This window comes from Temnothorax americanus, unplaced genomic scaffold (assembly GCF_048541705.1).
Source record: "Temnothorax americanus isolate GAGA-0224 unplaced genomic scaffold, ASM4854170v1 Scaffold18, whole genome shotgun sequence".
In the NCBI taxonomy this organism is placed as follows: Eukaryota; Metazoa; Arthropoda; class Insecta; order Hymenoptera; family Formicidae; genus Temnothorax; species Temnothorax americanus.
The window spans coordinates 2,776,761-2,804,380 of NW_027509318.1; the positions used below are offsets into that span (position 1 = coordinate 2,776,761).

Sequence of the window (27,620 nt, forward strand, 5' to 3'; positions counted from 1 at the left end):
CGCAATTTCACGGTACGCGAGGCCACACGCGCGTTCCGTGTAATTGAGCCATGCCGTCGATCGTTTGAGAGGCAACATTCGGCCCGCATCGGGTTATTCTTCGGAATAACACGTCGCCGAACGTTGCGTGTCAGGCTATCTAAATCTGCGATTTCGCCAGGAAGTCCAACCTCGTTTTACAAAAGCATCGGCGAATTCTGGTCGCGCGCGCGCGCACGTATTTATCGACCAAGTGGAAATCATCGATTTTGTTTATCCGCCTTTTAATGGATATGTATCGTGTAGCGTTTAACTCGTAGTATATTTCCACGATACACAAATTGATAAATATATTACAAACGTGATGCAGCTTGATTTCAAAGAATAAATAATTCCCAGCGATGATATGTGATATGTGAATTTTCAACAAATAACAATACGTTGTGATTTTGAAATGTGACGTATCGTAATTGCTTAATACCAAGTATAAACGAAAAACTGACGAATTGTCCGAAAGACCGGATAAGTAGGGAACTGTTTCTGTGATCTTTTGTTTGGAAAATCAATATTATCGTAGCATGCGTTTGCAGCAAAGCTATAGCTATGTGTCAAGCTTCAAATGAACGAGAAGCTACCTGCGATTTAGATTATTAGCGTATTCTGCTACCATTTGTATTATGACTGAAAATACTTACCCTCGATAATGGGATGGCGCGGCTTGTAGGACATGTCTGAAAAGAGAAAAAGGGGTTAGTATTAGTGAAATTAGTTACAAGATACATGTATGTACACGCAGTCAATTACTTACAAAGCTCGCTATATCTTTATAATACTTTTACCGTCACCATAATTACGACACGAATATTCCACCATTCTAATTTTAGTGACGCAACGTTTACACTGCATTTCCTGCCTACCTGTTGTATTACTTTGTAATTAATTACGATTCTAATTTAGAACTTGTAATTAGTAAAGATAAAAGATAATAGTAGAAAGTCTCGTTGTGATTTATCAAAATTTTCAATTATAAACGTTATCATATTTTTGCGAAAAAATAAGCTGTTTAAAAAAATTGCCAATCTATTATCCAATATAAATTAAAAATAACGATGTTGTAAGACATTCAACTTGGATCGGAAAATGAAACTATATTGGCGATTCAGTAAATTTAAAAAATAATGTTAACCTGCTTCTCTCTCGTCAAAAACTAGCAAAAGCCTTCTATCTAACCGTTTAAAATGCAAAGTAATTACAACGACACAATTAGCATTGCGCGCAAGCTGTGAAAAATATTACCGTTTTCTCCTTCCCCCCTCTTTCTCTACATAGAATTAAGTAATTTATATTAGTGCTTACGTCGCGATAAGATTTATTCTATTTAACTGATGTAACTTAATTAAAGGCTTTAATTTAATTAAAATCCATCTTAATTAAGTGGCCATTTTTACTAGTTGTCCGGGACGCGGCTCTTGTCGCATAACGAGTCCCACGAGATGCGGAAATATAAAAGCACAAAGCGTCTAATGCAGCCCACGCTTAGGGAAATATATAACACTGATATTCCGGAAATAGAAGCGTTGACAGAGGAATATGGTATTACTTCTCATTGCTATTATACATATTCATTCGATTTCCATTATAAAAATGGGAACACAATGTAATAATTAAAGCTATATAATGAAGCTATACCGTGAATATACACATATTGTGTTTGTGTGTGTGTTGATATATATATATATATACATATATATATATATATATATATATATATAATGATAATACGCCACATATCCGAATCGCATTTTCTATTTCTAATTCTGTTCCATTTCCAATTATTTATAATAACTTTATTTTATTTTAATTTTTTTCAAATTATTCAAATAATCTTTCTTACTTAATATGACAAATAGAGAACAATATGGGCATCAATATAATTGCAACGAACAAACATCAGGAAAATTCGAACACCTCATTGCATTTTGCAAACGCTTCGAAGCTTCTCACAAAACTTTTAATTATCCTATCCGGACAAGCCTTTAATGAAGAGGTTCTATGCGGACCTATGATGTCGAAAATAATTATAAGTTTCCGTATGAAATTCGTTAGATACGCGGAAAATGGATTGCCAAACGTCCATTACGAGAGTACCACGATATCAGTGACGTATTTATTGTATGCGTCGTTATTGGGATGGGAGTAACAGAGAAAATAACTGGAATTTCTCGAGGCAGAATATTAATCCACCATTTTCATCACCCTGCCGCTCTAAACAAAATTCCACGGCGAGCAAATGCATATCGTAAACAGAGGAAAACGCAGCAGTTCTACATTAAATTCTAGGCGCTTATTCTTTGACAAATTCGGGAGCCGACTCCTCCTTTGAAATTTAAATTGCGACATAATTATCAAGCTTATGGCAGAGACATGACGCGCAACCATAATTAAATTACGGTCGTTATATATGTCACAGATATCTATATGTATTATACATTTAAAAAAGATTGTGTGTAAGACGCGGAAACATTTTATAGATAAATCGTTGTCAATTTGTGTAAATGAAAGCAACCGATATCTGATTACCAAATTATCTACGAAATATACTTTAAGCGAGTAAGGAACGCAAATATCTCCATCGCGAATCAGCCGGTGTAACGATGCATCGGAATGCGCGACGCATATAGAGTGGTGTGTTAAGCGCGCAAATTGGGTATCCCATAAATTTCCAAATCGGACATTCGGAAGAGAGTGCACCGCGTCGCCCAGGACAGATCGCTCAGGATTGCACGTGTATTATACCTAGTATACGCCGTTGCGGCGCAGTTCCAGCCACGCGGCGCGCGGCGCCGCCAAAGCGTCGATATGTATGCAGGTCGACTGTATGAGAATTTGCGCGCGCCGATATCGCGCCGATTCTTCCTTTCCAGGATATAGGATGCGAGATACGAGACACGACGCCGGAAAACACATGTCGTCATGCGCCACGGCGGATAACGCGCTAATTAGCTTGTGAGACGCACATTCATACGCGTATATATGCATCTGTAAAAACCACCGTGCATTTGCATAAGAACTTGGCGCGGAAGACTCTTGAATGATGACGAAAGCGCGAAACATTTGTTCGCGAGACTCGATATCACACTATACACGGTATTTCTCATTTTTATTGCTTATTTGTTATTTGTCGTGAAATATTTTATTAACAATCTACCTATAAATAAATTCGATTATATAAATTTGCGACTATAAGGAACGCTATTTGATTCAAACGCGAAATAATTATGAAGTGTAAAGATCAGGTATATTATAATTACACACATTCAGAGAAAATAGAATAGTTTTGACAACTATATGATAGGTATACAGACCTATACAATATGGAGTTTATAAAATTTTTCGAAGTGAGTCATTATGCCACAATATGACACACTTTATATTTTAATAATATATTTTTTATTAATATATAACTATTTTACTTTATTATTTTCTTGTAGTCTATCCAACCGTATCTACTTCAAATAATTAATATTATGTTTTTTTAGTTTACAACTTACTTATTTATCTTATAATAATTTTATAATTCATAGAGAAGTTATTTCTTTTCAACTTTTTAATTGCTGGTACTTTTTTCTTTGAGTATGCAGTAACATATATTTATATGATCTTTCGTTTTTCACTTGTATTATACGTGTGCGCGCATCTTTTGTATATTTTGCGTATGACGAGTATGCTTGTAATAGGCCTGTTCGCTGAATATTTGAGGATTAATTCGCGCAAGATAGATATCGACGAGTACCAAGGCCTATCCGGATATCGATGATCGGCGGATAACCATCGAGACAATAGGAACACAACGCGGTTGAATAAACTCGTTAAACGACCTGGCTATACGGATTTGCACGCGAGAACTTCACAGAGACGGAAGGCGTACCGTATTCGGAAGATTGCACAGATCGATTTTATCCGCACTCGAGAGCTCGACAAAGTGCATTGTTCCTGGTAGGATTGCAGGACACCGATGAGAACGCGAAGAGAGAGAGAGAGAGAGAGAGAGAGAGAGAGAGAGAGAGAGAGAGAGAGAGAGAGAGAGAGAGAGAGAGAGAGAGAGAGAATGTCGTGGAGGACAATAAAATCCGCGAGAAAATTATCGTGGAAAAAATGTAAAAAGGACCACATATTACAAATTTATTGAAAAATTCCGCTTTACATATATATATATATATATATATATATATATATATATATATATAAAGAAACAATATGTGTCTTTTTGTTCAATACGTAATTCATATATACATAACAATATGTAATTTGTATACATTTTAAGTCTAGCGATATTTCTAACGATGGCTTAACTTCCGCGCACAACAGTTATATGGGAGGCCAAACCGGGAATGAAGCAATTACAACCCAAAAACGACGAAAACGGAATACTTTAACGCACGCGATAAATTCTCGACAAATGGCGCCGTTGTAAATGCGGTTAAATTTAAACGTGTATAAATATTCGACGCGCGTGTAATATCATCGTATTTTAGAACGATTGAACGTTCAAGTATAGTGGCCGGGTAATTCGTACGCTTTATCACGCGCACTTTATCGCGGTTCATAAACATAATGTCTCATATATGAGGATAGGGAAGGGGAGGGGGGACTATTTTATCGCGAAGAAATTTCGCGCGTGGTGCACGCAAATGCTATTCTTCTTTCATTCTTTTTTGCATTCGACGCAACGGGATGGTCGCAAGATATCGCCGGAAACAGCGGTGAAGTACTCTCCCCGACTTTCTGTTTCCTCATCCGAGATATACATTACACGGAACACATAAGAGCTTCGTAATGTTATAAACGAAGCACGAAATTTTGTCTGCTTGCTTTGTCGTTTCTCCAACGTTGAGCCGCAGAAAAGCTCGTAAAGGCAATTCTAATAACGCGATATACGGGTTATTCGAGTAAGTCGAAGCTACAACGAACAGTTACGTGTTATTAAAATTAATTATACATGCCGCTGTTACAAAAAATTTATATTTCCTAAATTATTTAAGTTGTCTACGCAACGAAATAAATGATATAATTTATGTATGTTTTTTTTCCGTATAACGCAAGGCACTTGCACATATTATTGCTTCACAGGATAAAAACAGATTGCAACCGGTTTATAAAAAGTATTCAAACGTATATCCTTGTTCTGCGATAAACGACGATAAATAATAAATAGGGATGTTTGCCCTCTCTCTCTCTTCTTCTCAAAACACTTTCGTGATAAGAACGCGCTGTATTTTTTTGTAGGTGCACTTTATTTTGCGTAAACAAGAGTATCGCTTTATCGCGCGTGCTAGCAAAATGCATTCCGCTCCATAAAAGTTGTAGAGCGTCGCGCGATGTAAATGTAAATTGCATTCTGCGTACACGGATAAAAATATTTTTGTTTACCGTGGCGAGGTGACGTTTACGCTACGAGGAGATATTAGTTTTATTTATTAGCGCGCTTGGTGTCAGTGTTATCGAAATTTTCAATTTTTCCATAAATCTGCATATTCGAACTATAGGCATATTGTTGCCAAAATTCGTGACATTATAATACTCCCAATGTGCCTTTACGAACTCGTGTTTCGGACCGAGATCATTATCCAGCGCGACCGGAACCAACTCGATCAACGGATACGTGTCAGTCTCAATATATGTACATCCCAGTTATGAAGACGAGGTGGATGTATCCACTGTGTGTCCCTGATCAATGGGATCACAGTTGGCTGATCAATCTAGTAAGCTTACTGTAACATCAATTCGATCGGAATCTTCATCGCGGATATCCGATATACTGTCGATAACTACCTTGCGTCTACAGAGTACCTGATGGGGTTTACATTGCAGATCTCTCGAGATCTTAGATTCGCGCGTCAATTCTACGACCTGACGCCGAGGTCACATTGCATCGGTGGAAAGATCCCAAAGTTACGACACACAAGTTTATCGGACATCCTATATAATTAAACAATTATTTCTTACCATAATTATTTTATTCTCTGTGATTATTCGCTTGTTCTACTACTTTTATTACTTATATTATATTTTGATTAAGTTATTAAGAATGAATTATAATTTGACGTGCGAAATCAACGAGGGGGAAGTCTGATCGGCTTCAATAATATCTACTGTAGAGGATCAACCATGTGTGTATATGTTTGTAGATACGAATCTATCACACTGTTTGCGCTCGATGTTGTACGGATTACAGGATTGCGAATTTGCTTATCGCGTTTGCTGGAACAGATGAGATTCTAAAAAGTCAAACAGTTCCAATTAGAATTGGAAGTTGGAAATTGAAATTAATTACTTCACGCATTGCTACATGTAATGCATAATTTCTCTTATTGGGCACTAATCGTTAATTAGACCTGATAGACTTTTTTCGTTTATGCATATATGTATATAAGAACAACGTGTTTCAAAATACAGTTCGAAAATTCTTTTACTGCCATATCTTTTTCTTGGTTATTAATTAAGGACAAATTAAATTACATTCAATATGCAGGGAAGAGGGCTTAAGGAGATTAAAGCGGCAACGCTTCGCTCATGCACTCGACGAGATCAAAAGCCCACTCCCTAGTTACTGCTATAGTTACTGCAATGCGCGTAAATGGCAGCACGCTTGACGACTCGGCTAAACTAACCCATTACTTCTCTCTCGAGTGCCGGGAAAAGCGCGGAAAATAGGGCCGCGATCGCGGCCACTCGCGCCGGCGATTGATTTCCGCGATATTTCAGGGGGGGGGGGAACTTCCCCCGAGCCCCAAGCTCGATCGAGGTTCGGGGCGAAAAATGAAGAAAGTTTCCCTTCCGGGGAAGGTTCGCGCTCACGTCTTTCGTAACGGCGCCCACGTGCGCGATATAGTTACACCGGACGTGTCGATTTTTCGTCCTTGGCGGAAATACGCGCGCGGCGCGAGCGAACGAGAGAGACGCGCGCGTTAAGTGATATAAAGCTTAACAAAGTGGCCGAAAAGCTCACATGCACACATAGCGCGGAAAAACGATTCCAACGACTGTTGACGCGTGATTGGCGCGGCCGGATTACGCGGCGGATTACTTTGATATCTTTTGATGAACGGTGGAAAAACGCAGTCGTGTCATAAAAATATTTCTCCCTTTAATTGAAAAATAAGAGGGACAAGAATGTACGATTATTTACGATATAACGAGTTAAAGGCGATATCCTCCGACGATAGCACGAATAGTTACGGGATATAATTATTAACTGAATAGTTATCTTCTCTCTTCTTATTTTCTGCGCATTATTTTCTTCCTCAGGTGACTTTGCTGTTTAAAAGGGCTGAAACTTTCCTTTGTCTATCGAAAGTTTCGAATAAATTTTTTTATCAGATAATATTACAATCTTGTGTAAAGCGGCTAATGAACTCTTACGTGACCCGCTCAGTGTTAGGTGCGTGACAATTAGCTTTTCCCCCTTCCGTCTTTAACGTAATATCAAACTTTCATCAACGTTTTCTTTTTTCGAGTCATATATGAAAATGCACTTTCGCTCGACCGAGTAATCTCGTAACGGATCTATGGAATGATGATGCAACAATAATGCAAGACTCAGCGCTAAAAGGGAGAGGAAGGGCGCAAATTCGGCCGCGTGATTGCCTGCTCGGAAATTCTATTAAGCTGTCAACTGCCAAGTACTGTCAGATGTAATGACAATTGACGATGATGGTGTTAGCCGCGGTCAGTTGCTAATAACTGAAACGTCAGTCGACCGCAAATAAGCCAACTGTAATGAGAAGAAAGTCACAGCGACATGTCTCATCGATATTGTTGTTTGAACTATATTGAATACTTTGTAAACACATATATAAAACGTATGTAAACATATAATGACTGACACATGTTACCAGCTGTTATCGGTAAAACGTCAATACTTTTGGATTAACCGTCAATTCGCAAACGTGAATCAAAATGAACCGTACATCGAATAGCCGAATAGCCCAGGGCCCGTATTCCGTTCCTGCCTACCGACAACTGTCGGTTCGATAAGTGTCGTTGCGCAGGTTTTTCATATCGTGCGTAAAAGCTGGCGCAACGACACCGACAATTGTCGGTAAGCGGATTTTAGCGGAACAGAATACGGCCCCAGGTGAGATCGAACCAAAAATTTGGAGTTTATTGCATAAAACTGACGGCGCTTTGACAAACGACTGTAGCGGCAGAAATTGTCGCGACACACAGTTTTGTAACTCAATAGTTTCCTATTTTAGAAATCTCTTCATATGTATCGACAAATTGTCATGTCTCTTTGTTTTGCGTAAAACTCTTTACATGGACGAATAAAATCCGATAATATATCGCCGCGCATGCACGGCGATCTTTCCGGAGGACAGAAATTTTAACGTTCGACCGTGAGATCGGCCGCTCGAATTAGCCGATTTCCATCGGATGAGAAATTCGACGTGAAGACAAGAGCGTTGTCTCGGGATGCACGACCGGCAAAGTTGGACTTACGGTACAGTGAAATGGGGTTAGCGGATAATTACGCAACGAGAAAAAACGCCGATAAAATGAGCGAGACGATACATCAAGCGGGAAAGAAACGGCGTTAAGTAGAAAACATTTTCGTATCGCTCGCAAGCGGAATATTAATGTAAGAACGTAATTTACGATGGCGAAAATATAGTACGGCTTACAACATTAATTTCTTTCGACGTTATTCGATAGCACCGTCTTCATTCGAGCAGTCGCGAATTTCTGCTGTAATAATGGATTAATGTCACGCGAGCAAGTGATCGATCTACTTCTACCGGTGACAGGCGGCAGGCAACTGAAACTTAATGGTCGCATATAATCACGTATATCGGTATTAAGAATAAACTCTTGGAGCCACGCCTGATTTTTGTTGCAAAATCATAATAATTAAACATCGGACGGAGAACAGAGCCAGCTAACTGAAATGTATTCATCAAGAACAACGTTAATATTAATTAATATTGTACTAATTAATATTAATTAACTTGTGACAATAATTGCTAACAGGTTTCAAGCAAACGGATTAAAAATAATTTTGTTCAAAAAATATATGTACAAAATGTAATTTTAATTAAATAATGATTACACTTCCATTTAATAACATATTTTAATAAAAGATTGTAAAAAGCTAAAAATAATACGAATGTGCAAATGTTAGCAATTCAGTAAAGTATTACATAGTATAATTCTCAGTATAATTCCAGAGAAAAATTTGTTTTACATTAGCTTTGTTTTATCAAAAATTTAAGAACGGTTTATGTGGAATCACGAACAATAATAATACGTACTATATAGTAACAGCAATAACCACAATTAATGTCAAACTCTCCCAATTTAACGGAACGCCCTAATGACCTCGGTAATCGTAATCGACCATATAGAGTTTATTACCAATTAATTAGCACTCCACGTTACTTTACAGTCTATCGTACTGATTGAACTGGCACAGATGACATTATTTCGCAAAGATCTGACACACCCGTTCACATCGCTCGGCCGGGAGAGGTTTGTAAAAACGCGCGTCGGAAGCCGAGCGTCAATCCAGGGCGCGCGGGCGCGCGCTGTAGAAATTACAAAGTTCCGGCAAACTCCCGGCCGTAAGTTTGACGTTCTTAACAAGGTGCACTCCGGCTGGCTCGCACAGTTTTTCCGAAGGAATTTTACACGGCATCCCGGTACGACGGCCGGCGAGCGACACCTAAGCGGGAAGGGGAAATGGCGCGGAAACGCGCCCCTTCCCGCGCGAAATCGCGCGCGAGAAAGAAAGGCCACGACGGTTTTATTAAATTAAACGTCAGCTCTACCGACAAGGCTTCCCAAGGAGCCGCGTCCTTAGCGACCGGCTCTTTCCGCCCGTCGGAGTCGCGAAAGTTGACCACGTCTCGGTTCCGCGCTGTTCCGCACGCGGCTTCCGTCAGCCGAGTTCTTGTTTCGCGGCGAAATTAAATTTCCCCCTTTCTTTATCGTACGTTTATTTTATAAGAGTTCCGCCCAAGTTACGATTCATGTATAACCATCAACAATTCTCAAGGAGCACAATTGTTATAATTGTTTTTTGTTGGATAAAAGAAAATTTATAAACATCAATGCCAGACCTCTTTCTTTCAACAGAATAGATTTTCTTGCGTTTAACAAATTCATCTGTTTGTGAATCCGTTTGCGTTATACTCTGTACACAAATGCTACATAGTTTTCCCTCGGAGCTAATGCCTCGAATTACAAGTTCAGACAGCAATCCGTATTAGCTATTTCGCGACACCCTCCCGGCCCTCTCGAAACAAATAAAGCACAGCGCCGAGTAAATGCCGACGCGAGAATAGAATAATAGGAAAACTATTTCGCGTAAGTAATCGCGACAAAAAGCGCGCGGATTCCTGCAGGGAACGATCCTGGAAAGGACGCTCGGAAGCTCGGGAGCTTCTTGCCGAAGGCCGCCAATACGCGGTGCTTTTTCTCGCCGCGAAAGTTTTCGAGTTTCACAGAAAGCTTTGAGGAAGGTTCAGGATGTAAAAGCGTAGGAGAGAAAATGTCCGTAATGGAGCGTCGGTAGGGAGAGCCAGACATTGGCAGACATGCTGGAAAGAGGAAAAGATAGAGAGAAACACGGAGGGAACGCGATATAGACAGACGAACAGAAAGAGAGAAAGAGAAGCGGGGGTAAGGGAAGGGGACAAGGAGTTGGTAGGATTTATAGGTGCCGGACTTATTAACTCGACGGCGAAGTTAGCATTAATCTTGACTCCAACTCGGTAACTCGCGAACAATCCCAATCGCGAGCGATTGGCGCGACCTTCCCACCCTCGACATTGGTCGGTCCACGCTGCCGCTGTTCATCTTCGTCCTCTCGAAAATCTCAGAATCGCCGCCAGCGAAAACGCAAGGAAACAGAAAAGAAGAGACTTTCCTCAGTCTAGCGTAGAAACGAACGCCGGAAATACGGAGGTGCACCATTGTGCCCGTTACTAATTTCTTAGGAGAAAGGGGGGAGAGGGACGCCCGCGAAGTTGCTCGTTCGACAATCCCAGCGGAGGGTTAATTCGAGGCGCGCACCCCCGGAAAGATCGGACGAATCTACGTGGAGGAGGAAGGATCGAACTTGCCTCAGTCGGAGCCCTCTGATTCCGGAGAGAAATCGATGGCACGGCGGCCCCCGCGTGCTTAAATCAACTTGATACTTCGATTAGTTTCTTTCCCGCGAAAGTTTTCGGATCGGATTTCCATGCGCGGACGAGGAAACGACGTCGCCGGGGATTCTCGTGAGCTATACCACGCGTATATTCGATACGACATCGCGTTCTCGCGAAAGCGATAACCGTTTGGTAATCGATTGGGATACATAAACACGATCGTCTCACTTCATGCAATGAAGACAGATTGAAATAGAATGTTTCTTTTCCGTGATATTATGTAAATTCCGCTATATATATATAGTTATACTGACATATAACACATATCGAATTGAATTTTATTTATTATATTATCTTTGTTAATTTTTGGTAATTTAATAACTCGTTTCAATTTTTTGATCTATGTCAGGTTGTCTACGAGGGACAAAATTTCCATGTGATTCTATGTCCTCGTTGTCCTCGACAGAGATAATTCACATAAAATTTAGTCTACCTTGGGTGCTCTTCTAATTTAATGCAGCACACGAAGCAAGATGTTTCGTTGTGACGAATACGACGTTCCGCGTAGTACTGAACTTTCTATTTCGCTACATTCTATTGTGGACGACATTCCCCATCCCTTTCTCTCTCCCTCTTTCTCTCTCTTATATAATAATGTAATTTGAAATCGCACGAAACAAACGCGCCAGCTCTTTACAGAATGGTAAATCGCTTCAAATCCTCCAGCATACGAACTCCCGTAGCTCACCCCCCAACGCTTTTACAGCCTGAGAATTTATCTCGCCGGTGAATTTGGTTTGTATATCAGTTAAAAGGGTGCAAGTTTCGCCTCGTAATTTCCGACGGTTATCGCGTACAACCTAACGAATTTTACAGCCGCAACAAAATTTCGCTGATTTTACAAGCGTCATTCCAAAAGTGCGATAAAGCGTATCGCGATGCAGCGAATATCGACGTAATTTTTTTCAAAATATATTGTATATATATATATATATATGTACGGTTTAATCTTTAATATATATTTAATAATCCTGTTTATATCGTTGTAAGAAGAAACCTTAATTAAAATGTTAACTTTCGTACTTATTAATACGTTTTTTATTAATTTTATTATTAATAAGTTTTACTGTATCGATACTTCCATTTCCAATATCGGGTGCATCGTAGTTTGTTCTCTTTTTTTCCTGACCCTTTCTATGCTGATGTCGATACCAAATATTGATACGGAATATCGTAACAGCCCTATCCGCGTTCGTGCCGCAAAAGGTATCCCCGCAATCTCGTCCGAGTGCCGCGAGGCAACTGCGTTCGCGATTTAGCTATTACCTAAAGATCCAATTTCGCGGCGTCTTTTTTCCACTCGTCCGTGCCCTGCTGTCGGGCACAGTGGCAATCGGCGTCACTCCATCTTCTGTGCGAGACGCGCGGATGTCGAGCGAGAGCTCGACGGGGAATTACGGAAGGGCGTTCAAGCACTTCGGATCCGCTGTCCGTCGCGAGTGAGGAACGGGCGAGTCGATGGATTCGCGAACAATCCGCCTATCTTTCGTGCGGCGATCAAACGTATTCCTGCGGCCCCGCGCCGCGCAGGAATCTCTCCGGAACTTCGCCGCGTTCGTGCAGCTGCATGCGAATGTGTCATGTAACGCGATTATCTCGGATAGGGCGAGTGGTGGTTTACACGTGCAGCCGCGAAACATATGGAAGTATGTATCGGATTAACAATGTTGAGGGGGCGAAAGGCGTAAGGGGGATGAGAGGGCGAGTTGCAAACGCCGCAATCTGATTCGTACGCTGAAACGCACGCGATAAGAAACGAGAAGCGCGCCGTGTTAACTTCCGAGTTAAACATTCCGCTCGTCAGGATGCCAAATTTATCCGCCGCATCGAGTTACGCGCCGATTGCGATTGTCTGAAACAGTGCATCCGGAAACGCAACAGCTCTCATGACCCTCCGTTTCGTGCATCTATATTTTTATATGCAACTTGTTACCTCCCGGGAAATGGATGCAGTTTAGAAGAAGGAGAAGGGATGATTAAAGTCTTTTCCACTATTCAGAATTGATTCAAGACCGTTGAAATCATGACTGACACGACAATGAGTTTGATTCGACAATGAATTCGACTGAATTGTCTTAAAGGAATATCCTGCTCCATCTTATCACGAAGGGAATCGCAAATATGTTGACGGGCCCGCGGCATTTAGGTACATCAACGTGGATACACACCGGCGGCAGTATATCCAGAAGCCGGGCGCGACGCAGTCTCTATAATTTATGTGGAACAAACCCCGACTGTGGGTTTATGGGGGTCGTACGACGGCGGATAAGGAGCGGGAGAGATATCTCCGGCCTTAATATGATCGGCGACGCCCTTAATCCCGAAACCCCGATCCCGCCCTCCGCGCGCGCGGCAAGCTTGCTCTAGAATGAGGACGAAATGGTGGAATCGCAGGAAGCTCTCATAAAGGCAGATGCGGACACGTGCCTTACATACTAAAGCCCGATCCTGCGCCAAAGCCGTCGCACTGCACGTTCGTGGCTATGTATAGGATAGGGTGTTCCAGAATTGTCGTGTCGCCTGCCAGACGCGAATTCCACGAGGACTGGGGAAGATGAGAGGTACCGATCTTCGTTCGGCAAACATTTAAATAATTTCGATCCCGCTTGTTGAGTTATTTGATTCTATCGTTTCGTACACACAACCTTGTCTGTCCGCAACAATTAACTAAGTGTCACGTAACCGCCATCGTTATCATAGTTCGCCACTTAACGCGGGGGTCAATGAAATCGGAATCGTTGCAGACGCGGTGTTACAGGCCGCGCACCAGCATCCAAATTGAATTTCCGAAAATTTCTGCGAAAACACGTCGCGTCGGTCCGACAAGCCGTGCGCGAACAGACGATAACTCCGGGATTCCTACGCGCGTCGAGATTCTGTCGCCGTAGTTGTATTGTCCGCGCCGGACAATGCACCGCCTGATTGCGAAGCGGCCGGGCGAAAACTTGACCCGAAAATAAACCGAATCGCTCGAACGCGTCCCGGTCGACCGCCGCCAAACGCAGTCGTCCGAAATATAGAGAGGAAGGGAATCGACATGGGGACTTCTGTATTGGGTGTCTTGGGACAACTGAATCTACTCTTAACCGCATGTATACCACGGGTCAGACACATACCTTATCCGTAATAAACTTGAAACATAATAGAATATCAATTTCCAATTTATTTATGATGGAATTTAAATTGACAGTAATTAAATTTCAGATTTAATCACAAATCGCTCTTTTGTTAACTTCGCAGATCAAACTCCAGATTGCAACTTGAATAAATAAATACGTTGTAAAATATAGTCAATTGTTCCAAATTTTATTTATTTTTTTATTAAAAATGTTGTGATATATCGTCAATTAATTTTTTATCGATAAAAAACAACTTCGGAGAGTATCTGACTGCAGAATGAATGCTTCGTATACGAGCGGGCGCTGAAACGATTCTTCGATCCAAACATCGGGCGACGCTATTGTCGTGCCGTAGCAGGTGAAACGTCGATCCCGTTGCTGTCGCACAGGAAAGCAGACATAGACAGGAAAAAGGGCTTACGCGGCGACGAGTCACGGTGATTTGATGCGAAAGAGAGCGTGCCCATGCTCTCCTTTCCTCTCCTCTCTCAAACCGCCTGCAAACCGTCCATGTTCGACTGTTCAGCGAATTTAAGCGTTTTCGGGTGTTTTACGAATTTTATTGGATTATCTCACGTGTTGTCTAAAATGTCACAAGTTATATCGTTGTTCAGCTGTAATAAGACGCGCAACAATACAATAGCATGAACGGGTTATATGAAAATCTCGGTTTTATTCGCTAAAGAAATTGCTTTCATCTCTGTATCTCCGCTAATGGATTCCTCTGGAAAGGACGGGGAAAAACGAATGGGCGATGGTAGAATGCTGCCGGCGTAAAATTCCAGTAACGTAAAACACAACGGCGGCTATTCTCAGACGCCAACAACATTCTGTAAACCGTGTAAAAACGTAGCGCCCATATCGAATACTACACCCGATATCCGGCAAAAGAGAAACTGACGCGGGATAGGCGGCAGCTTAGTTTTACTTTCCCCGTATAGTAATGCATGGACTGCTCTTCCGCTCGATTATAAATACGAATCGGGCTTGTGTGAAAATCGCTGCTCGTTTCTCGCGGATGACTTGGTCCGCCTGAGACGGTCGCAATGAGACGGTTTATATTCTTCGCGATGGAAACTCGCCGCTAAACGCGCTATGGTATTTCATAAACGAGAAAGAAGCACAGAGGCGGGTATAGAAAACTGTTCAGAGAGGCGAATGAAAATTATACACGTATGCTCTAGTTATGATCCGCGAAGAATTTGCAACTTGGACTCTATGTAAATATTGAATGACTCTTGAAAAACAAGAAAAAACGTAAATCTTTACGATTTTCTAAAAGTATAAATTAAAGTTTACAATTTTTAGTTAAAATGATGGTTTTAATATAATTATTTCAAAACCACGTGGGTACACTCATAATTCGAAAGCATATTAATGAAACTTTGTCAACGAAGTTTTAAATGACATTTTTAATAACTTATTAATGAAGACAGTTTTTTAATGAATATAATTCTTTCAAGTTTATTATTCTTATGGTCACTTTTGGGATCTACCACTTGTAATTGGTTTCGTATGAATAATCTACTTGCGTTTATCCCATTTGCTATAGTCGTTTTCGTCTCGTTTGTCTTTTTGTTTCCAATAAATGTACGTACACGTTAAAGGAAAATAAATTTCTATCGCGAATGATACGTTCTTTTAGGATGTCGTTAAAGGATGTAGTGGATCTTTCCCTCATATATATATATATGTAAAACACGTAATCCACGGGCCGTAAACGGGGCGAGCGATAAATCTTTATGGCGAAGTTATTTCGGAACTTATTAGCTGAACATGCATGATGCAATTCTTCCGAGAGCTCAATGTGTTACATAATAATCAGTTTTAAATTAACATATTATATCCTTAGAAAAACATTACGAATTCGGATATCATATCAAATATACATGAAATTAAAGCAGTGGCTTTAATCTAGCAATAATTCTTTTAACACGGTTGTTAAATACGTAAAAATATGCTTTCTTTCTTTTTATTACTAGCATATTTTAATAAAATATAATATTTAAATTATATATATATATATATATATATATATATATATATATGTAATTATATTAAGTAAAGAATACATATAAAATTATTCCATTTATATTTCATGTTGTCACAAAGGATCGATATCATTTTGTACAATGTTAATTTAAAAAATATTTATTCGACAAAGTTTATAATTCACTGGAATAATTGGAAATAAACCATCTATGCAAACTACGAGACAGCCGACTGCCATAGCGGGGGGCTATAAACTGTTATGATCCTGTGCTATCCTATAACAAGCTTATCTGCGGGGAAGGGCCCCGGTTTTGATATAGGGCTTGCCCATAACTGCGTAAGCAGAAAAGTACTTCTGCACACGTTTTCACGACGGTATTTATCGCGATATTTCATACAGCGCGAAAATATCCCACACTTTTTTTTCCGCTTCGCGGATGTTTCCACCTGAAAATGTTCGTAGAGTCCAATGTTACGTTAACATCCGCGTTTGCCGCGTTGTATACATTTTCCTTTTAAAATTTTTTAACAGGATCCATTAGCGAGTTTGGCGTTGAAATTAATCACTCGTGCGCGCGCGTGAATCGACGAAATTGTTCAATTAGTTACTCGTTACTGTGGGTAAACTAAGCAAAAACAAAGTTACGTGTTACCTTTTTTGTTACAGAATAAAATTTTTTACACGAAAGATTTTCAAAGTCCGATCCCAAAACAAGTTTCGCCGAATTGATGCTCTCGCAAACAACTAAATGTAGCGCGAGCTTCCAGCTTCTCTTTATGTTAGGTCACGGAAAATTGTACTAGCTTCCTTGGTAATGCGACTTCGCGTTTCTTCCTGTTGCCATTCGTCCTCAACAAACACGATCGCGCACGAAGCGAAAACGGATTGGTCTGTCCGGCGCGGTCCGTCATTCTTTTCTACCTATTCTCCTTAAACCCACCGGTTCACTCTCCATCCACTGGTCGCATTGTAATTCCGACCGAACAGTTTCGCTAGTGGCAAGTTCCTACGTGCCCGGCATGTCAAATTCGACATATAAAACTGCCGTGGAGACAGTAACCGTTCCGGCTTAACGTATCGTCGGCACGTGTCACCGTCTTCGTCGTCGTCATCGTCGTCGTCGTCTTCGTCGTTGTCTTCGTCATCGTCTTCGTCGTCCTCGCCGTCGCACTAACCGTCGTCGTACTGCGGCTATTACTATGGCAAACGCGAGGACGCCCGTAAATAATTGGTATCGGATGCTCATTAGCTAAATCACCCACTGTTATCGCCGAGTCGACTCACGAACGCTGTAGCACGACAATAAAATACATTGAATGGAATACAGGCTGCCTCGAGAGAAATAAATAAAATCCTCACGAACATATATGATGGTATATGTCTTGTCGGTCTATTTTCTTCCACGAGCTGAAATTTTTCTAAATATTACATCGTAAATCTTACAAAATGGGACAAACGTCGGAATATTTTATGCGAGTTAAAAAGTACGGAATTAAACTTTGAAAGAATTATCGCAATTCTTAGTTTAAGCGAACTTTAATGAAGACTTGAAAAATTTAGGAAATAGTGACAAATATAGGGGACTCTCGTCCCCAATTCTTGTAAAGAAAAATCGACTACGTGTTTGCTCAAGTATCTGTAGTTGGCAGGAAGTGCATTGTATTTAGGGCACCATAAGAACAAATGGCACGTTTTATTAACAGGCGGTGAACAAAGAAAGAAATAATGCGGAAGGTTTATTAGTTGCAACTCTTCGTTCTCGAACGTTCCACGAATCGTTATCGAGTCCGTTAAACATTATCCTTAATTAACTCTGTTGTCGGGAAAGTAAATTTAATTAAATCCACGAACTCAAAGCATGTCGAACAAGAACATTTGGTGTTTAACCTTTTTGTCACGATAAACTAGTGACATCAAAAGTTGTCTCTGAAAGTTGTACTCAAAGTTCAATTGTTTTATATCTGAATGCATAATGTTTTTTTTCTCTTATTCCACGACATGAAATTTAATTGAGAATAACGAGCTTTAAATTGAATTCAAGAAATTAGCAAATTTGTTATACAAAAAGACGCGTTATCGTCCGTCATAAATTATAACAGATATACAAGTTTTAAAATGCATAATGTAAAATTAAATACTAGAAGTAACAACTTTCAAATAAATTCTCGCGTTTTGTTAGCCCTGTAACCCCGACGAATTTTGTTGGCATGCGATACTTATTCACCATGCCAAAAGCTATAACAAAATTTCTACTACAAAAAGTATCTACCATGTAGAATGTATTTTTATATTGAAATACATTTCATGCGAAAAACGTTTACGAATTATTTTAAAACGAACGAAAAGCTGACTGAGTGTTCTTGTAAAAAGCATGCATGAAAAATAAAATGCGAGACTCTTCTCGCAAAAAATCTGTCACATCAAATAATGGCAGGAACTCACAGTTAAAATACAACAGTATTCCAGCGACGAAGACGAAGATGACGACCAGGAGCACCAACAGGAGCAGCAGTATCGTTGGCCTGCACCAAGGGCTTCTGATTACCTCGGTTTGCCTGCTGTCCTTGGCGCGCTTCTGATCGACCACCGCGGACTCCCCGCTAACATTCACCACGACACCCTTGTACGTATATTGGGGCGCTTTCTTATCCGCCAGGAAGCCATGATCATCCTCGGGATCCGAATAAACCCCGTAAGCCTCAAAATTATTCTTCCTATATCCGTTCATCTTCTCCGCGCCAGTCTCCTCCTGATCTGGATGCTTCCTGACATACGCGCCGGAGGAGGACGAGCCCAGCTCGCCAATTTTCAAGGTTTGATCGTACGACTTATCCTGGTATCTGGACGACGGGGTGCTCTCATACTTGGCCCTCTCGTAGCTCTTCGAGCTCGTCAGCTCGTACTTGGACTCGTAGCTCTTACCACAGCATTCGTACGGCTGCTCGGTATACTTAGTCTCGAAGGTGGGCCTGGACTCATAGGTTGGCTCGTAAGACTTGCTGCTCTCGTACCTGGGCAGAGTGCCATACATCTTGCTGACCGAGTGATATTTGCTCTCATATTGTCTGGCTGGTGGTGGATCCTGCTGTCCGGCGCAGGTGCCCAGGTCGTAAGCGGAATCGTGAGTTTTCACGCCTGACTCGTAGCCCTTGGAGGCGGCTGACTCGTAGATCTTGCCCGGATGATGATGGTGATGGTGGTCTTTCTTGGGCTCCAGCTTTAACGTCTCCTCGGCGTAGCGTGACGCGTACTCGTAATCAGTTAGGTCGCGCGAGTACCGCCTTCCGGGATCCTGGAGCTCCGGATAAGCTCTGCTGAGCTTTTGCGCGTCCAGGTTTCGATCGTAAGGCGCATCCAGGTCCGATTCCTGATAGGTGCGCTGATCCACGCGGCGATCGGCGCCGTATCTTAGCCCGTCCTCCGGGTAGATCCTGTTGTCATACCTCTCGAGGTTCTCCCGATCGAAGCCGACGCCCCCTTTACGATCGTAGTTCCGGTATCCCCTCGACTGATCGTGATAGGCCCCCTCGTAGGCCGGCGCCGCCGAGGCGGACGACTGAGGGTCCTGATAGGACTTAATCTCTTGGTACTCCAGATAACGGGAGGACCTTCGCTCACTACCATAGTCCATCGAGCCCTCGACCACGTTAGGCAATTTGCTGCTCAAATTCTCACCGGTTTCGGCGGCTAGCGCCTGGCAGGTTTCCGCATGCTCGACCAGATTCGGCAGCCGCGACAACGAGCTACCTGGCGTGTTCTCCGTCAGGTCGAGCTTGAGGCCATTGCTGCTGGTCCTGCGCATTTTCGACGATTCGCATGATCGTTCCGCGGGACCGCGCTACAACCCGTGGACGATAGCGCCGACGATAATAGCGGTAATCGGAGTCTGCCGCGCTGGTTAATTAGGAGTGCATTTTTGTATTAGTAGCGGATTCTTCGCGGGGTTAGTGGCTGAATATTATACACCTGGAAGCAAAGAGAAAAAAGAAAGTAAAGGTTAGTATTGTTAGTATTGTTAGTGAAATGTATATTTCTATAGTTTATGAAATAATAAGGATTTTGGAAACTTATTACGTTAGCAAGTTAATAAAAAATTATTAGGAGAATATTTAATAAACAAATTTCACCTTAAAACGCGTGATTAGTCACTAAATATATTTATGCTAAGCCACTCGATATTAATTAATTATTGACGATTTTTCCTAGCGCGAACAATTTTAGTTGCAGGCATTCGATGGTTTAATTAGCTTCTAAATCTTTAGCAATGGGTCTAATAGTGGCTGGCATGCACGCGCGCGTATTTATTATTCGTTATCGACGCAAACATATACCTCTCGATACAATATTCGGGGGAGGAGGAGCAGGAAGAGGCAGCGATAGTCTGTAAGCGCTTCTCTAGACCGCGATTGCTCTCCGCATGCTCGGTAGCTCACGAATGGCCACTATAGCCAATGATGACGATAATACTCGATCGTGCGTGACCGAAATGCGGCTGCATCGCAGTCAATGATAATGCGGCCGTCCAATGCATATCGGACGGAGTTCCCGGATAATTGAAGTTAAACACAATGAATAGACGATAGCAACGTTTCACGTTCAGCAAACAATTTCCTCCGAATAAAGATTCGCTTCTTGTTGCAGTTTCAGTTTTTCTCTCTTTTATTCCTGTTCCGTCTTCTAAATAATTTTTACTTTATATTGTTGCTATGTTTTCAATGTTTTTTCAAGCATTCAATATAAATGCTACGTTAATATAAATAATATAAGTTGATCGCGCGTGTACGCATATAGTCGTGCAAGATCACGCAACTTAATTACTTCGTTACATGTGTTCTAAATGGCTTTGTTTAAGTAAATATAATCTATGCTAATTCTCTAACATACAAGAGCACAATGCTTTCATTATAAGCTTTTTTATTTCATTTTCAAACAGCTTTATTAAATATTATATTTTATAATTTTGGAAGCTTGTACAATTTATAATATTTTTGTGTAATACATTACATATCTAATAATTGTGAAGCTATACAGTCCAACAGTATTTTTCATAACATTTAAGGAGGGCAAGAAACTTTGTTATATTATATGTTTAACGAGAGTTTGTATAATATTCCAAATTTAAACGTGGTCGCATTTATCGTAAATCCAATCGCTTTCATCGTGTTTTTTAAGTATAAAAGTACTTTGGATCATGGGTTTAACGAAGTCTACATTCAATAGAATTCCGATTTTAATTTGTTGAATAGGCCGGCATGGCGCCGTCAAATCGACGCCTGATCGATAAATCACATTATTGAGCTAAGTCTTTCGATTACAGTCATATAATACCGTCCCCCCCCGGCTCCGTTCTCATTGTCAGTCGACGGGACGTATTCGCGATTGAACGCCCACGGCGGATCGATCGATAATTAATTGAACGCGATTGCGGAGAAACGACAAACGTCGCGCTCCCGGAAGTTTCTATGAGAATACCGACAAGAATACCACACCACCGTCTACCATCTCTCCCGAGTAGTTGCGGACTTTCTCGAGGAGTGTTTCGCAAACCCGCCGGCTACGACGACGACGTTTGCCTGACATTGTCATATTGCATCCGAAACGGCTGACTCTCTGCCTTTAATCCTTAATGAATGAGCCGGTATTACGACGTAACTTTAATCGAATAAAGTTACGTATGCGTTGATTTGCAGGAATTATGAGACTTACGAAAACTTCGTTAGTTGAAGAAAGACACGACTGCGGGGAGATAATCCTATTGTACTGAAAAGTTTTAGACGTTCAAATTATTATTTTCTTCAAAATCTAAAGAATAAATAATGTTACAATTCGCGTATAGTTGTTTTACGTTAATTCGAAACGAACACGCGATCTACACGATATCCTTGCTTTATATCAATTTGCTTTAAAATAAATGCAGGTAATATGTCGTAATTGCAGAGCCATTATCAATAATTATTTTTCGATAGTATCGAATAAGCGGTATAACGTGACGAAATGAGAATATTTAAGCGTTAAGCGCATCACGCTGATAGGGGGCCGTATTTCCTTCTGAAGTCGATCAATTGCTGACGATCCTCGCGCCGGCTACAAAACTCTCGCTGTTCGTCATAAAATTGTCTCTAGCGACTAAACTGGAGTAATAAGTATGACAAGGGCTCAAAGGAGATTGCTGTTCCGCATGCAAATATGATTAGTTCCGGCGCGTAACTTCATTTGCGTATATTAAAAGCGCGGATAGCTCACTTTATGCAAACGACGACGGGATGGGCGTCGAGAATGAGGGAGGAGGAGCGGGAGGGAACAGGTGGAGAGGGCTGTTATAGGAGAGATGAAAAGGGTGGGGAAAAAAATGTTTCGCAAAGAATTATAAAGAGCGAGAGAAGCTGCATTGGGGGGGGGGGGGGAAATAGGGCGACCGGACGGAGCGGGGGCGCGAGAAGCGAGAAGAAAAAAGGTGCGGCATCGATCTCTGGATCCCTGATTGTTGGTCGTTAAATGTCCCGGCCGCGCGCGCTCCACGCTTTGCACTTAAACGTAACGTAACTTCGTAGAGACAATGGTAAGGTAAAGGTACCAATACCCGGACACTTAAGCATAGGAAATGTACCGATACCTGGACACGTATCTGTGTCTGGGTACATTTAAAGAAATATAAATTTATGAAAATAAACGTTTGGATATTACAACTGAAGTTTCAAACTACAAGAAAAAATACTTTTATCTTTGATTTTAATTTGCGTTGTACTTATAAATAATAAAGGTGTCCGGATATAGGTACATGTCCGGGTATTGGTACCTTTACCTCAATCGCGTGTCACCTGGCGCCGCGACGGCGCGGGTGTCCGCGCAAAATTGCATCGAGCTATAAACTCCTCGTATGAAAAAAACAAAGAGACATTATAACTGTGAGAATAGTATCCCTAGTTTGTCCCTGTCACGCCTGACGTTCATTTGTCAAGCGTTCGGCCCTTCCAACGTAGCAGGGCATGACAGAAACCAAATATGCTTGATACCGGATACACGCGCTTTTTCAAGCCAATGCGGCGAACCTCCGGCGTCCCATTTACGCGCCCATCTCTTTCTCCAGTAACTCAAAATCCGACACGGTGTCATTTGGTGTCGTGTTTTATTTGTCACAATGCCCCGCGTCAGAATGACGATAGGCTTTAATAATAATCACGGTACAGTTGAGGCCGGGGCGCAGCCATCGTATTTTCTCACTGTACTCGATCCGTATTCTCTTTTTATTGTCAATGTCACGCGAACGACAGTGTACGGAAAATTTTCTCCCTTAATGGGAATGTACCAGACGACTTGGAAAGTGCATCCCGTCCCATCTGCTTCATTCTATCGCTCGGACAAAACTCGGATTTCATAAACGCGAACGGAAACGCGCTGCTGTGGCTCGTCGCGCGTTTGACTCGTCCGTAGCGAGAGCGGAATATCCGACATTGCGACGAGAACACGGAATTAATCCGCCTCTCGCTTTTTGCCCTCCGCGCTGTCGCGCGTGCGTTTTCTCTGGCATTTCGCGTCGAGTGGCAACGATTGTTGTCGCCGGTAAACGCACCCTGGCTGCAGCCGGAAACAATTCGGGCCCGGGAATCACCGGATTAGCAAACGCAAGTCCTGCGCCATTCTCTCGGTTCCCGGTTCCCGTCGCGTTTGAATTCGTCTCCCCTCCCCTCTGAATATGCACGATCGTACGTATGAAACTATTTTGCTTAATGAAGCGCCGTTAAAACTTTCCCCGATAGGAATCCTCGGAAACCTGCGGGTCTCACCCATTGCAGCCCTTCTGTGATTCCCGACTTTGACGTCGGATCCTTCGAACGTCGCCGCGCGGCAGATATTCCGAAATTGCGCGCGGCATATTCCGACTAATAATTCCATCTTGGTATGCGCGGCCATTCGATGCCGGGGAACCCATGACTATAGTAGCACAACATATAAGACAGAGCTCCACGTAAAATGTTTAGAGGTGTATCGATCAATTAGGATTATTCGTCACATTATGATGCGAAGAATAATATTAAGCAATATTTAATTGATTTGTATTGTAAAATGTATTATATGTTACACAAAGACACTTTACGTAGCTATATATGAGAGGTCGATAGAAATCGATGATTAGATCAAGCTAAAGCATTTTTAAAGACTCGTTACACTTGGTAATTGGATTAAGACGTCAAATAAAGAATGACGTTAGCAATTGGATGATTGGAAAATATTGCCCAAAAATGTATCAAGTTCACAAAGGCTTTAGATGACAGTTTAGATCACAGTTGATACATAACGAGAGCATATCGAGTGGAGATACCAAGTTTTGGAACGGTAAGCCTTGCGTTACGTTTGGAACAATATTAAATGCTTGCGACACATTCGATCTAGACATCCCGATTACAATCTCACTGTCTCTAATCTCGCGGTCCGCGCCGCGAAAGAATTTAATCCTGTGGGACATCGCCGCGTAAACCTGCCTTAACAAGTAGAGGACCGTGAACGAATATTAAGAGGAAATATTGTGATATTCTGATAAGATAAATATCAAGTCGCAGTTGAAGTTTTCGTCGAGATACTTCGATGTTTCGCAAAGGAGAAAGAGGAGGAAATGGAGAATATCGAGAAATATTCGAAAGAAACAAATTAAATTACCTAAGGGCGCTTAACTTCACTTACTTCAATTTGCTTGAATAAACAGAGAGTCTTTTACCACAAGTCTCATTTCGCAGAACTCATAGGCGTGCTTTGATCAATTTCGGATAAATTTTTCTCTAGCAGAAATTTCCATCTTCTAAATTTCCAATTTTTAATGTATGTTGATAATAAATATATGCTTCAAGTTTCTATTAAAATAAATTCTTTTAAATTTTTATTATAAAATGTAATAAATTAGTCTTACGATTGATCTTTAGTACCTCTATATTAAGCACAATGATACTAGTATTATCGAATAAATCGCTGTTTTCTTTTTTGTAACAATTACAGTCAGTAAAAGATACGTGTTTGGAATCTGTTATTACTCTTTTCTGGAAATCTTCACACAAGTTTTTATTTTTGCAACAAACATTTAAGAACAGTTTTTTGACGTTTTGCAGAGTACATCATAGAGATAGCGGCGTCGTCCGTGAACGCGACGGACGATCGAGAATGAAATTGCGTTTTGTAAAGTCTCGATGGAAAAATAAATAAATAAAATGTGTCTGGCGCGAAAATATTTACAGCCGCGGTTGCGAATATTTGATTCTCATATACGCGACCGAATAACACGCCTCGAACGATTTCGTTCGATGGCACACGGCAATTTTTAGATGCGCATACTAGAACCGAAACTAGATTCGTACGTATACATATCGGCAATTTGTCCACGGAAAAGCCGAATTAGTTCCGGTAAAGATTTGTTTGGCCGCGAGCTATCTAGCGAGATCGATATTTCTGGCAATGACGTTACAGGCAATCGTCGATTCCGGTACTCCGGTATTCCGGCCTGGATTTTCTCCGGGCGAATGGCAATGAGAGAAAATGAACGTAACGCTACGATGACACGTATTTTTCTGCGTAAGTTTGTCTGACCGAATTTCCGCGCGACCTTTTGCCGAACGTTCTTTCATGGGGAGTATTTAAAAATTCTGAAAAATGTAAGCTCCCAAATTTGCAAGCTGGTAGAAAGTAGTGTGAAAAAAAATGTTATACAACTAAACGCATTTATAACGCATGTGATTTTCCATCGGTCGAAAATATGCAAGCGCATCATGTAACAATTACAGTAACATAAAATTTTCGGCGCAAGGTTTTATTCGAAAATCGCAACGTTGCGGACACATCTGCCGGGATAGTCCATCCGGTTATTCATATAAACAATTTTTAGCGATTATTCTGTCGCAAAAAATTCTGCCCTACATCGAGAAAAACATTATCAGCTTACGAAGTTTCGGCGCGGCAACTGCATCGGCAGGACGCGGCATCATTTTTCGCCCGTTTATTCGACCGTTTGGCACGTCATGACTGATCCGGCGCCCTACCACCCCGCAAATCACCCGCTCTTGTCGCGAATCCCTCCCCGCCTCTCTCTCCCCCTCTCTCTTCTTCTCTTCCCCGGCGACCAACTCCCGATGGTCCCGTAAAAACTCTTGAATTATTTATGTTTTTTCCGGGAGCCCGCAGTTGCAGTGCGGGATGCAAATGCATTTTCTTTTTTGCCGTCCCTTTGAATGTTTAATGTCGGCCCGCAAACGGAACACGGTCCTCCTTCTCATTCACTCCCTCTCCTCTCTCTCAGTCGCCATCAGTTTCCATCTCCCTCTCCTCTCTCAGTCGGTCAGCGAGACGTGGAGAAGCAAAACCGGACAAAGGTAAAGAGGTGAAGAAAGTTGCCGTGGAAGAACATGAAGAAGATAAGAGATTGTAATAAAGGAATTTATAAGAAAGGAATTATATCGTGGCTGAGAAAGAGAAGAATTTGTGTGTGTCAAGTAAGATATTAATGCAATATTAATCATTACAATTGCAAAGCTTAAAACAAGTGAAATAATATAAAATTAATAAGTAATAAATGCGAAAAAGACAAATAAGCGCGTTTAAATCTTTTTGTTTTTCTTACTAATGTTACAGCAAGTATAAACTTAAAAGACAGAGCAGGCGACAGAGAAAGAGATGGTTAAAGGCGTCAGGAGAAGGTTAGATGAGAGAGCAGGCACAGGTGAAATCGATTTTAGCCGGCTGGTGCACCGACCTATCGCGCGCGTCTCGAAAGTTACGTATTAGGTGAAGCAGCCGTAATGGGCGCAATCAAACGTTAGGATTACCAGGCGAGGAGAGAAGAGTGAGGGGAGATGGCGGAACGGTTGAAAAGGGTTGCCTTGCAGTTTCAGGTGCATAAATGAACTTCCAGTTGCATAAGAACATGTGCACCTGCAGTGGCAATAACGTCCAACCATATGAGAACTATATAACGGTGTTAGTATGTTTTGTTTGCTAATAAAAACAAAGCTATGATGGCGGTCCAACGCAATCGACCTCCTCGTCTCGAAAACATTAGGCATTAGCCAATTACTTTCGCTACACCATCTTCCTCCAGAACTGTTTTAATTGTCAGCATTGAGAGAGCAGCTTGGTAACTAAATTCCAGAGCTGCAGAAATTTCGCTGAGTAAAATCCATTTCAAATTAATTAGCGAATAAGATTATATTTTTGTATGCGTTTCTAATTTCGAAAACATTGATATTTCGAGAGATGTTTTTCTCATAAAACTAATAACTGTAGTGTTTGAAGAATCTCTTCTCAAAAATATTACTGTTATTATTCTGCGACACATATATG

General features: G+C 41.4%; 1 protein-coding gene and 1 long non-coding RNA gene across 7 annotated transcripts in view; one reads left to right on the forward strand and one right to left on the reverse strand.

Annotated features, from left to right (window-relative positions):
- Nucleotides 1-27,620, reverse strand: part of LOC143896326 (agrin) — a 459,794-nt gene that overhangs the window by 288,410 nt on the left and 143,764 nt on the right. For 4 of the 6 annotated variants that reach the window (XM_077404116.1, XM_077404118.1, XM_077404117.1 and 1 more), the window contains exons 2-3: nucleotides 18,744-20,267; nucleotides 675-710 (exon numbers count right to left, since the gene is read on the reverse strand). In XM_077404116.1, the coding sequence (XP_077260242.1) occupies nucleotides 675-710; nucleotides 18,744-20,103 (1,396 nt within the window). In that variant the 5' untranslated portion in view covers nucleotides 20,104-20,267. The remainder of the gene's footprint in view (nucleotides 1-674; nucleotides 711-18,743; nucleotides 20,268-27,620) is intronic. The other 2 variants (XM_077404119.1, XM_077404120.1) reach the window with 1 other exon arrangement.
- LOC143896331 (uncharacterized) overlaps nucleotides 1-27,620 on the forward strand; it is a 254,905-nt gene that overhangs the window by 19,856 nt on the left and 207,429 nt on the right. The gene's annotated exons all lie outside the window — the stretch shown is intronic.